This window comes from Rhodamnia argentea, chromosome 11 (assembly GCF_020921035.1).
Source record: "Rhodamnia argentea isolate NSW1041297 chromosome 11, ASM2092103v1, whole genome shotgun sequence".
Taxonomy (NCBI): domain Eukaryota; kingdom Viridiplantae; phylum Streptophyta; class Magnoliopsida; order Myrtales; family Myrtaceae; genus Rhodamnia; species Rhodamnia argentea.
Window position 1 is genome coordinate 16,380,685 of NC_063160.1, and position 12,230 is coordinate 16,392,914.

A 12,230-nucleotide genomic window follows, 5' to 3' on the forward strand; every position below is an offset into this window, starting at 1 on the left:
CTTTACAATGGATCAAGATCCGACATCATGAGAACAGCAAAAGGCCACGATTACTCTAGACGAACCGTGTCCAGTGGTCCAACGATCAATACATGTCCGAAGACGTTGACTTGTTGACTTTTGTGGTGCGTACTCGGCAAAGACCTTGACTTCTTGACTTTGTCGTGCTGGCTCAAATTCTAAGTGAATCATTATTATTCAACCGTGAAGTTTACGATGGAGGGGCCGCCACTTCGCAATCACGATGTCGCGGAATCACTCAACATGGTTCGCTGGTAGTTAATGCCATGTAGGAATTTCTGGCAAGAAAATCTCCGACATAACTTAAATGATCGTTTGAAAAAATCATCATACTAGTATGAGCGTTGTACAAAAGCTAAAACATTATTAGCGTCCTTATCCCATCCAGTTTTATCGAGTAAATGCTGATATGAAGCCGCAAAATTCGACCGATGTGACAACATTCGACTTGAGACTTTATCTGTATGAGTTGCCACCGTTGATTTGATTTTGCATGGTGTTCGATTGAGCTGATGCTAATTTGCGGATTGAACTTGAAATTTAACTTATGTCAAGCTAGTTAGAGTAGCTTGTATGATATAATAGCTAATTTGTTGACATCGAGTAATCAAAGGCATGCGGCAAGAGATGTAACATCATGATATAGAATTTAACGGTGAAGGAGCTCCCGATGCTGTAACATCGGAAGTAATACAGATCCAAAACCAAGAACTCGTCGGCTTGAAATGTCATTCACATTTTCTCTCTCTCTCTCTTTTTCATATTAAAAAAAAGAAAAGAAAAATTTGGGTGAATAAATTTATTCCACATGAAACCCCAAGAAGACCTTGACTTCTTGATGGGTGTGTACAAGTTCCATCCATACATGCCTGCTGGTTTAGATTGGTTTAAATTCTAATTCAATCATAAAAGTGCCAGAATTAGAGATTGTATGAGTAGAATATTTTGCTTGTTGGGAAAATTAGTGCCGTAACTTTTAAAATCCGAACACCTAAAATTACATTGGCGATTTCCTTACTTTGGAATCCATTGTGGCGTTTATTTAATATGAATTATTCCACATGGCTCCCCGGAAAGTAATGTCACCTAGGAATTTCCAGCAAGAAAATTATGGATGTAACTTAAGTGATATGCTTTTAAAAATTATTGACGATTAAATGTTTGCTTAAAACGTTATCGCATCAAAGTGAGCACAATACAAAAATTACGATATTGTTAGTGTCCTTATCCCCTCTAATGTTATCAAGCAAGCGAGATTCGAACGATTGTCACAATATTTGACTTGAGATTTTATCTATAGCCTTGGCCGATTTTATTTGGTATGGTGTCCAAATCCTTGACACATAAGTTAGTAGATTTTTTTTTTTTTTTTGGTCGGCAATACAAAGTATCCGGACCGTTCGACCCAATCAAATGTCGCGATCTTTCAACGCTCTTAGGCTGCCTGCAAGTGGCCTCGCCCGTATGTTTCCCCTTCAAATATGGGCCCTCCCAAAGCTTAGGCACCTCGACTTGTCCGACAATTACCTAACCAGTGAGTTACCTCTTTGTCTCCAAAACCCCACCAAGGGACAATCAAGAAAACCAAACTTGACCGCACTATTGTCCTTTCAAGAAGACTTTGATTCTTCGCATCTATAATTAAGTGCACCGCTATCCTAGAGCCATTGCGCTCGACCGAAAAAAACATGGAGTTCTACCACACCCTGTGTCTTCTGTTTTCCCTTTCTGCACGAGTATTGCTCGACCTCCCTTTCACAACAGCACAGTCATGTCATCCTGCCCAAAGCAACGCCTTACTTCAGTTCAGCAATTCTTTCACAGTCCAAACTGATATGTACCTGCTCTGTGATCCAAAGACGACTGGATGGGAGAACGGCCTGGACTGCTGCTTGTGGGACGGCGTCACCTGTGACAATGTAACGGGTAATGTTATCGGCCTCGATCTTTCATTCAGCTGTCTTCAGGGCACCCTCCGTTCTGACAGCTCACTCTTTGCGCTTCGCCATCTTCACAGCCTCAACCTTGGTGGTAACAATTTCCTTGCCTCACCCATTTTGCCCGAACTAAGTGTTTTTGCTGAACTGAGGGACCTCGATCTCACTCACTCGAATTTTTCAGGTCTAGTTCCTACCGAAATTTCTTACCTTTCTAAACTTGTTTTACTTGATCTCTCTCAAAACTTTAATGGTGCATATGGTCTTAGGATCGAAAATACGGATTTCAAAGTGCTTGTTCAGAATTTGACAGAGTTGAGGGTACTTAAACTTGATCAGGTAGACATGTCTGCTGTTTCGCCTAGTTCCTTCGTGAATCTGTCATCCTCCTTGACCGTCTTCAGTGCGTCTATGTGCGATTTACATGGGGAACTTCCGCCCAACATTTTCCGCTTGCCAAACCTCCTTGATCTCGATTTGCAATTCAATGATATCATGGTTTCTTTTCCAATGTCTAACTGGAGCAAGTCTGTTGAATCCTTAACCCTCTCGTATACAAGCATCTCAGGCAAAATACCTGATTCAATCAGTGAATTGAAGAATTTAAAAATTCTGGATCTCAGCAACTGCAAATTGATTGGATCGATTCCCTCATCCCTTGCGAATTTAACAGAATTGACCAGGTTGGACCTTTCAGGCAATGAATTAACAGGTTATCCCCCGTCATTCGTTGGAAAGCATGAACAACTTGTCCATTTAGACCTTTCTTCTAATAATTTTACTGGTGTTTTAGACTTCAGAGTCTTTTCAACACTGAAAAATCTGCAAGTCCTTAGGCTAACAGTAGAGCTAAATCTAGATTACAACAATATGAACTACATATTTCCAGAGCTTGAGACTTTGGCATTGTCTTCCTGCAACTTGACCCAGTTTCCACTTTTTCTGAAATCTTCAAGAAAGCTAGGAGAGTTGGATCTCTCCAAAAACAAGATCAGCGGTCGGGTACCGAGATGGTTTTGGAATTTGGGGAAAGACACACTATTTTCTCTTGATATTTCTAGTAACCTTATTGAGGGGGATATACCACAATTTCCCTGGAAAGAGTTGGCCGTTGTCGATCTTAGTGATAACTTATTCCAGGGACCGCTTCCAACTCCACCACTTCCCATAATCTTCTTTTCGGCCGGCCAAAACAGCTTCAGTGGAGAGATTCCATCTTCCTTTTGCAAATTAAGCTCCCTTAGTTATCTACTCTTGGCTAATAACAATCTCTCTGGCTCTATTCCTCATTGTTTGGGAAACTTAACCTTGCTCTCTGAACTAGACTTGGGTGCAAATAAGTTTGAAGGGACATTACTGCCTTTACGCAATTGTGCATCGTTGGAGCAGCTAAACGTAAGTTACAACAAAATCAATGATACTTTTCCGAAGTGGTTGCTAGAAGTACCCTCATTGTGGAGCGTCGATCTGCAGTTCAATGAATTCCATGGCCAAATAGATCCTCCAACTGCTCCATTTCTTGCCTCCACCCTTGGGAGTTTTTCCATAGCTAACAATAAATTTGAAGGTCCTCTTCCAATTCCACCACCTACCACTCTATTCTATTCCATTGCAAACAACAATTTTATTGGAGAGATTTCCCATTTGATATGCAATGCCACTGAGCTCGTAGTCCTTGACTTGTCCAATAATAATTTGATGGGCACCTTGCCAGAGTGTTTGATGAGCTTTAGCAAAGATCTCTCTGTGCTCAACCTTCGAATGAACATGATTCAGGGTGTGATCCCTGGAAAAATTGCTCGGGACAGCAAGTTAAGGACACTTGACTTCAGTTGGAATCGATTTGAAGGGACATTGCCACGATCCTTACTTCAATGTAAAAGTTTGGAAGTTTTGGATCTAAGCAACAATAGAATGGAGGATACGTTCCCTGATTGGCTGGAAACGCTTCCCAAGCTACAAGTCCTTGTTTTGAGGTCCAACATGTTCCATGGCTTTGTGGGGAGTCCTAGAGCAGCTCGCCCATTTCCTGAATTGCGCATTTTCGACCTGTCCAGCAACAATTTCAGCGGTCCGTTACCTGTTAGATATATTATGAAGCTCACTACCATGATGAATCGGGATCAAGGGCGGGGAAAGCTGCAGTACATGGGAGGCAATGGTTATCAAGACTCAGTCATGTTGACCATGAAAGGACTGGAGATACGTCTGGTGAAAATTCTAACTATATTCACGAGTATCGACTTATCGAACAACCATTTTGGTGGGGAGATTCCCATGGATATTGGAAGCCTGAAGTCACTCAAAGGGCTAAACTTTTCTCACAACAATCTTACAGGCTATATCCCTCCATCTACTGGGAACTTGACTGATCTCGAATGGCTAGACCTCTCTTCAAACCAGTTCATCGGAAAGATTCCTCGAGAACTAGCGGATTTGACATCTCTTGCATTCTTGAACCTCTCGGAGAATCGGCTCATTGGACCTATTCCCCTAGGACCGCAATTCAACACATTCAAGAGCGACTCATTCGTTGGGAATCCTGGATTATGCGGATTTCCATTGCCAGAGACATGTAAGAGCGGTTCACGAGAAACTCCACCACTAAGCATCCTGCAGGAGAATGATACAGAGCATGGAGGCTGGTTTGAGTGGAGAGCCATGTTGATGGGTTATGGGTGTGGAACTGTGGCTGGAATCTCTCTAGGATACATTGTTCTCGATTCCAGGAAACTCGAACGGATTGCGGGATTGTTCGACGGGGAAGGAGCTAAAATGAGAAGGAAGTCGAGGAGGAATGCACGTAGATCTTACCAAAGATAAGAATCTCGACTGTTTGTTCTTTGCATTGTGAGATGAAGAATAAGTCCGTTAAAACTCTCATAAGACAGATGATATGCTTATTATTTTAGCTTTTTCACTATTTGAGTGTACTCTCATTTGAAATATTTCTTTATGTAAAATATAATCTGTCCAAATTTCGCAACCCATGCACTTTCACATTCATTTAATGTTAGAAAAATCGAACGTTCCAAAGCATAGAAATAGACACGTGATTCGCGCACAATATAAATGTTATCTTAGGCTTTTTGCGGAAAAGTCGGTAAATAATTTTCAGATCAGAAGAAGGCAAAACGAAAAGTAGAGTTTGCCATTAATTTATTTTATTTATATATCATTGGATTTATTCATAATAATTTTTCTTTCCATAGTTTTTGCAAAACTATTTGTTATGGACTCTTTTCGATTACAAACATAAAATCTACTTTTTACGATCATTCGACCAGAAAAAAAAAAAAACCTTTTCACGTGGACAAGCCAAAAAGAGAGGGGGAGAGAGAGAGAGAGAGAGAGAGAGAGAGAGAGAGCAATTGCATTACAATTACAACGAGACACAACACAAAGCAAAAGGACACTTTTAGTGCCAAATATCATGTACGGAGATCACTTTGGTGTTAAAAGTTTTAGCCACCGTATCCCGCTAGTGGCCGCCCTCGACCATACCCGGGCAAGGGCCGGCGACCCTTGCCCGATCTGGGGAGGGCCTGTAGGCCCTCGCTTATGGCCGGCGAGGGTCACCAACCCCTATCCCGGGCTCGGCAACCTCGATGGCCATGCTCCACCCATTGCCGGCAATGGTAGGGCGACGGCGACGAGGGTTACAGCAACCTTCACCTCCCAATCTTTTTTTTATATAGTTTTTGTTAATTTTTTTAGCTTATTTCAATTTATTTTAAATAAATTTTTATTTTAAAATTTTTATGTTAATTTTTATTTTTTTAAAATCTAATTATATTTTTTTAATTTTTTTACTGAATTTTGAAGTCCACGTGGAACCCATGTGGATGTCATTTTTTTTAAATACCAATTAAAATTTGAAAATTAATTAAAAATGCCACGTATTTTTTTTACTGAAAATTCTCGCCGAAAACACCAAAGTGATCATTTTGTGGCCGACTTGGCACTAAAGTGATCCGATTGAAACTTTTGGCACTAAAGTAATCTCCGTACACAACTATTGACACTAAAAGTGTCCTTCTGCCCACAGCACAAGCTCTTGAAAAGGAACAAACAAAACAAGCAAACACTTTAGAATGGAAAATACACATTCAGACTTAGAAACATAACAAATATAACAGCACCCTGCAGCTCCGCTCAACGTCGAGACAGCACGACGGCGAACGGCACGATTAAGAGTGCGAACAAGACGACCAGCCGAATGACCCGATTAGAGAGCCCGAGATGCCCTCACAGAAGGAGTTGAATTGCTGGCAGATGGAGAGCCAGTTAGCCTTGGCGTTCCCTATGTGGGCCAAGTACACGATAGCCGCTGAGGCCGAAGCTCCCGCCGTCAACGGAGCCAAACATCGCCTGCACCATTTTGCACATTTTCCTAATTTGAGAGCTCCATTGGTTTTATCAGTATGGAGTTGTGCATTTCATGCCTAATTCTTTAGGACAACTTATGTCACCAAGGAGGACATACTGTATAATACAACTACATATATTCCAAGAAAAATGATTCCTCCCGATCACATAATTTAGTGTATCGAAGATGACCAGGACAATTTTGCTGTTTTGCGCGGCACTCCTCATGATGTGGAAGATAGAGAGCGGCAGTGAGAGGACGAGGTAGGCACCGACGACAGAATTAGCGACTACAAAAAAACTGTTCCATAACCGTTAAAGTTGAGGTCAGTCTTACTATTAAAGAGTGTCGCAATCACTTAAATTGCCAATGCAACTCGAACGAAAAAACAAAAGGAGTTAAAAGCTTACGTGAATGTCGGGAGTTCATCATACTTAGCGCGGAATCTGATGAACCGAGTGAAGAAAGGGAGCGTCTCGTCCGTCGTCCCCATGGCTATGGCGCTTTCAAGGGTACAAACGAACGCGACTTTCCTCAGAATAAAATCGAGAACCACCACTCCTTTGTTGACACTGCTCCTCGTGACGGAGGCTCTCGCTATCTCTCCGGCTTCAACTCCTCCTGCCTTCATTTTTTCTCCTCTCCTGTTCTTTCGAAGGACGAAATATGATCGACCGGTGTGTCGGCAGCATTCTAGGTTGGAGAGAACACTTAAAAAGAGCTCAAAACTTGAAATATGCACGGATACAAGTAGGGCTCGTGACCACTTCTATATATGCCATGAAAAGTTGACAAAAAGGTCTGTAGTAGGTTTGGTTAATGATCAAACAGCAACTAGAGTCCCCATGCGATGAAAGTGTCTGTATCGATTTCTGCCGAAATTTCCCTTTTACTGGCTCACATCAATTAATGAGCATATGCAATTTCCTTATATGGCTTCTAGATAAAAACACATTTCCCTGCAATTGCACATCATGAATTGAAAAAACAGCGTTCCAATCCCCCTTCATTCATTAATTTATAATCCATTCAATACTTTGTAATTATTTGATTTTAGTTTTAAGTTGTCAATCATCTCTAGCATAAATCTCGATTGATTTCTTGAATTCTTCCACGTAGTATTACATGTTATATAGATCCCCAACAATACAGCCACTATGCACAATAGTTCATATTGAAATTGAAACAAGGGTAAATTTCAAAGAAGAGGCTGAAGTGCCTCCATTTTCTTAAATAAGGGCCTAGAATTGACATTGTTTCAAATAAGAGCCTAAAGTGCCATCATTATCTCAAACAAGGACCTGAAGTGACCTTATCGGTCTCAAAAAGGGCTTGACTCATCGGTAGTAGGGGCATTTGGGTCATTTAGTATTTGTTAGTATTTTTAATATCTTTTATTTTTTTTCCTTTTTCAATTTTCCAAATTATAAAAAAAAAATAACAATAGCCCCCTCCCGCCTGCATCTCCTTTTTTTCTGCTAATTTTTTTAGTTTTTAATATAATTGAACTAAAAATTAGGTTAAAATCATGTTTTGTGAAAATGCCCTTGATCAACTAGAATATTTGGTTGGCCGACAAGGTCAGACCCCTATTTGAAACAGGCATGACTACTTTAGGCCTTTATTTGAGATAAAAAGAGCACTTAATGCCCTTATTTGAAATAATGACCAATTCAGACCCTTATTTGAAAAAATCAGGACACTTGGGGCCCTTATTTGGAGTTTTCCCTTGAAACAATACTACTTTAAGCCAAATTTAATATGAGATGGCCTGCTTTTTTTTTTTTTTTTTAAGAACGAAGCCGATCACGGATATATCCCAATAGTAGGTGAAGGCAAGTCTTTGTTTATTGTGATCGAGATTTAATTTCCTACTAAAATGTTGTGTGAATATAGTTGAAAATGAGGATATGAGTAAAATTCTATATTTGGGAAAGGTTAATTTATTTTTGAAACTTTGACAGAAGTTCACCTGCATGGAGACTCGAGAGAATAGAAGTATTTGTTTCTCCCCTGTCCACATAAATCTTACATGTTTCCTCCAAACAGTGAACCAATTATCTAGATCGGACCCATCATAGATCGAGTTGAGCACCATTATGGATGATAATGGATTTCAACTTGTTTAGACCCAAATCATCATAAATCAACTTAATTATTATTAGGAATGCTCGCAATTTTCCTGTTCACATGTATCTAGTAAAGCTTCATGACAAGGTGGCTGGCGAGGTCATTCTGAATGTAAAATACCGTGACGAAATCTATCATATTTGAATTAAATGTTTAATCACTCACCCAATAGTTTGAGGTTTTAAAACAAAATGATTTGATGAAGATGAAAGTTATCACTAATTTATTATGGTCTTAGAGTCCTCTTCCGAACAATCATTTTTTTTTTTTTATATTAGATGCAAAGTCCATTAGTCCCTCTATCCAAACCAAACTAAAGTAACATGTGTTACAACACACAAATTAAAATAGAAAAGTACCTTCTCGTATCAACCTGTGGGGAGAACTTTTCGTTATCATGCTGGCTTCGGACCTGGATGTCCTGAACTTGAACCCAAGAGAATATAAATAACGGGTAAAATTTCAAATAAGGATTCAAAGTTGATCTTATTTTAAATAAGGGCTTGATCAAAGGCATTCTCGTCAATTATTTATTTATTTCTTTTTTATTTTCTTTTTTCCCATTTGTTTTTTTCTTTGTTATGGCCAGCGAGGGCGAAGAAGTCCGACCAGTGACAACAAGAGCGAAATCCAAAAATGAAAAAAAATAGTGAGGATAGTTTTGGAAGGGAAAAAAAAAACATTTAACCTTAGAAATGGGTTTTCAACATTTGGCCAAATACTGAACCAAATGCCTCATTTTTTTTTTCCAATGAGCTTTGGAGGCTAAACAAAAGCTCCTTGAAAAAGCTCAACCAAACACAGCCTAAACAAGATCGTGTTTCTCGGACTACAACAAAAGAAGAGGTGACCCTTGGTGAGCATAATCTGCAACATATCTTTAGTTTTAAAGCGTTTGACCACTTAGCCAAAAATTCAAGGTTAGACGAATGTTGGGACCGAATTATTTGGATCACAGAGTCCCCATCCGAACAAAATCATTCATCTTGATATTAGATGTGAAGTCCACTGCGCCCGTCGATGGAGAATTAAGTGAAGTAACACGTGTTGCACAACAAGATTCAAACACGAGAGACCCGAGATGACCAATCAATTCTTGCGCGTGTGAATTGGATCCGCAACTACGCCTGACGGGGACACGAGGCGACTTCAATTAGTTAATTGAAGACTTGCAAGTCGTCACACTGAATTGCTCTCCACGAAGTTTTATCCTAATTGGATCGTCCTTCCTATATTAGTCTTAACAAAAAGAAAAAAAAGAATGAAGATATTCCACATGATTCATTTGAATCCTGTAAGCAATCCCGTGGTCGGCTTGCATGTTCGCAAGCTGATGGCCGCAGTTGCTACATGGATCCTTATTGCGCTACCTCTCTCCCATAGCTACCCTGCCCTTGCATGCCACCAAAACAGAGGCAGATGCTCTTCACCGCAGTGGGTGGTGGCCTGACCTCCATCCCATAGAACATTGCATGTGGCCCGGCATTACGTGCGACGATTCCGGAATAGTTGTCAAGATAAACGCAGCACAACAAGGCCAACACGACTACAAGGTCGAATGTGATTTGAGCAGCATGGATTTCTCCTTGCTCTCGAATCTGGTCTTTCTTGGGCCGCATAACTGTTTCTGCACTAATATCTTTCCCCTTCAAGTGTGTGCACTCCCAAAGCTCGGGCACCTCAACTTGTCCCGCAATCACATCATCGGTATGAGTTCCCTCTTTGTCTCCAAAACCTCACCGTGTTAGAAGTCATTGATCCACCTAGATCTGAGTTCCAATGCGCTTTGGGGGATGATCCCTCTGACTCTTGGTCACATAAATTGCATGACCTTGTCGCATAATTATCTCACGGGAAAAATTCCAGATAATTTGGCCCATGTTCCATATGAAGTTTTCATAGGCAATGAAGGTTTGGAAAAGATTGACTCCATGAAATATCTAGGATTGTACTCATGACAATGTTTTGGGGCTTTCGATAATACTTCGACGAAGAACAAAGAGCATGCGATCAAAGACAAAAACCCAAAAAAAAATGAAAATTTCTTGTCAGTATGGAATTGCGATGGGGCAATGGCATATGAAGACATAATCAATGCAACGGAAGACTTTGACATTAAATGGTGCGTTGGAACTGGCGGATACAGTAGTGTCTATAGAGCACAATTACCGAATGGGAAAATCGTGGCATTGAAGAAACTTCACCGTCTTGAAGCAAATGACCCATCTTTGGAAAAGAGCTTTCGAAATGAAGTGAAGCAATTGACAGAAGTACGACATAAAAGCATAACTAAGCACCGTGGTTTTTGCTTACACAAGCGATCCATATTCTTGGTTTATGAGTACATGGAAAGGGAGAGTCTATTTTGTGCTTTGAGAGATGACGTGGAGGCAGTGGAACTAGATATGGTCTAAAAGACTCGATATTGTCTGGGGATATGGCACATGCCTTGTCTTACCTGCACCATGATTGCAATTGGCCAATCATTCATCGAGACATATCTAGCAACAACATTTTGCTCAACAACAAAATGAAGGCTTTCCTATTCGATTTCGGCACGGCAAGACTCCTAAAACCTAATTTCTCATCTAATTTTACTACAAATATTGCAGGAACTCAAGGATATATAGCACCAGGTGAGAAACAATTGTCCATATTCTTGTGAAATGTTATTACACAAAATGGAAATTCTACAAACCGGGTTTCCTCCGAGCTGCTAAAAGAAAAGATCAAATAGAAGAAGATTTATTCCCTTGGCATGAGTCAAATTCTTGGTTTCGTCCATTCATATTGTTCCTGCAAATTATTCCCCTGTTAAAAATAGTGACGTTGATTTTAGACTTCTTTTTATTTAACGGTTGTAAAGCATTTTCTTGAAAATTAATGGCTCATATTGCTTACATAAATAAATGAACAAAAAATATCTTTTTTATCCACGGAAATATTTAGATATAAATTGTTGTCGGTAACAAAAAAATTCTTTATCAACTGATTATTGAAATAGCTACAAGCAATCAATTTTAGAAAAATATAATTAAAATCGCTGATTTTTCGATAAAGAAACAGAGCTAAAGAGTCGGGCCGTTTGACACGTTGGTGTAGGTGTCTAGCTTCACCGAAAGCGAAAGAAGGGTCACCTATGATGAGCATCATCCGCAACATGTCCTTAGATATACTGATTACTAATAGCTTTCTCCTACTGCAACTCAATTGTTGCAGCACCAGCACCTTCTAATAAGTTTAGGCTTGGCTAATTTAGGTCAATGTAAATCAAGTCATTAGCCAAGTCAACACGGCCCATTTGATTAAACGGGTCGAACGGGTCGAATTCAGGTTACACGGCTTGAAGTAATTGAGGGTGATGAATCTCTCTCGATGGGCAGATATAAGGAAGAGAACACTTCCAAGCTCAAGCGAGCGAGGCGTTTATTCAGGTCTACTAATATTGCCATTTCATTGAAGGAATTGTATCACTTGCATTTCGCAAGTATAATTTGGCCAATTTGACAAGCTTGACGGTCAGATTGATGAAATGATGCTGCAATTTTGGGAAAGCGGTCGAGAAAACGGAAGAAGACTTCCGCATCGGCAATCGTATTACACGCTGGATGCCATATTGCAAGAGAAAAAGCACCACAAAAATCCAACTTTATTTGTTAGCACCAACTTGTCAGTGGCCACCTCGAGTAACCCCCACCAAGAGAAAATCAAGAAAACCAAACTTGACCCCAGTTTTGTCGTTTCAAGAAGACTTTTGATTCTCAGCATCTCTA

At 40.1% G+C, this 12,230-nt stretch overlaps 2 protein-coding genes and 2 pseudogenes across 2 annotated transcripts; 3 read left to right on the top strand and 1 right to left on the bottom strand.

Annotated features, from left to right (window-relative positions):
* Positions 1–1,709: 1,709 nt before the first annotated feature.
* On the top strand, positions 1,710–2,268 carry LOC125312953 (receptor-like protein 6). Its single transcript, XM_048273044.1, has 2 exons — positions 1,710–2,142; positions 2,228–2,268. Exons 1-2 carry the CDS (start codon positions 1,710–1,712, stop codon positions 2,266–2,268), a joined length of 474 nt encoding a protein of 157 aa, XP_048129001.1.
* LOC125312772 (receptor-like protein 33) lies at positions 1,879–4,954 on the top strand. Its single transcript, XM_048272184.1, has 2 exons — positions 1,879–2,663; positions 2,736–4,954. The coding sequence occupies exons 1-2, from the start codon at positions 2,304–2,306 to the stop codon at positions 4,779–4,781; spliced, it is 2,406 nt and encodes an 801-aa protein (XP_048128141.1). The 5' UTR covers positions 1,879–2,303; the 3' UTR covers positions 4,782–4,954.
* Positions 4,955–6,113: 1,159 nt separating this feature from the next.
* LOC125312775 lies at positions 6,114–6,958 on the bottom strand (annotated as a pseudogene).
* A 3,292-nt stretch (positions 6,959–10,250) lies between these two features.
* LOC125312954 lies at positions 10,251–11,122 on the top strand (annotated as a pseudogene).
* The last annotated feature ends 1,108 nt before the right edge of the window (positions 11,123–12,230 follow it).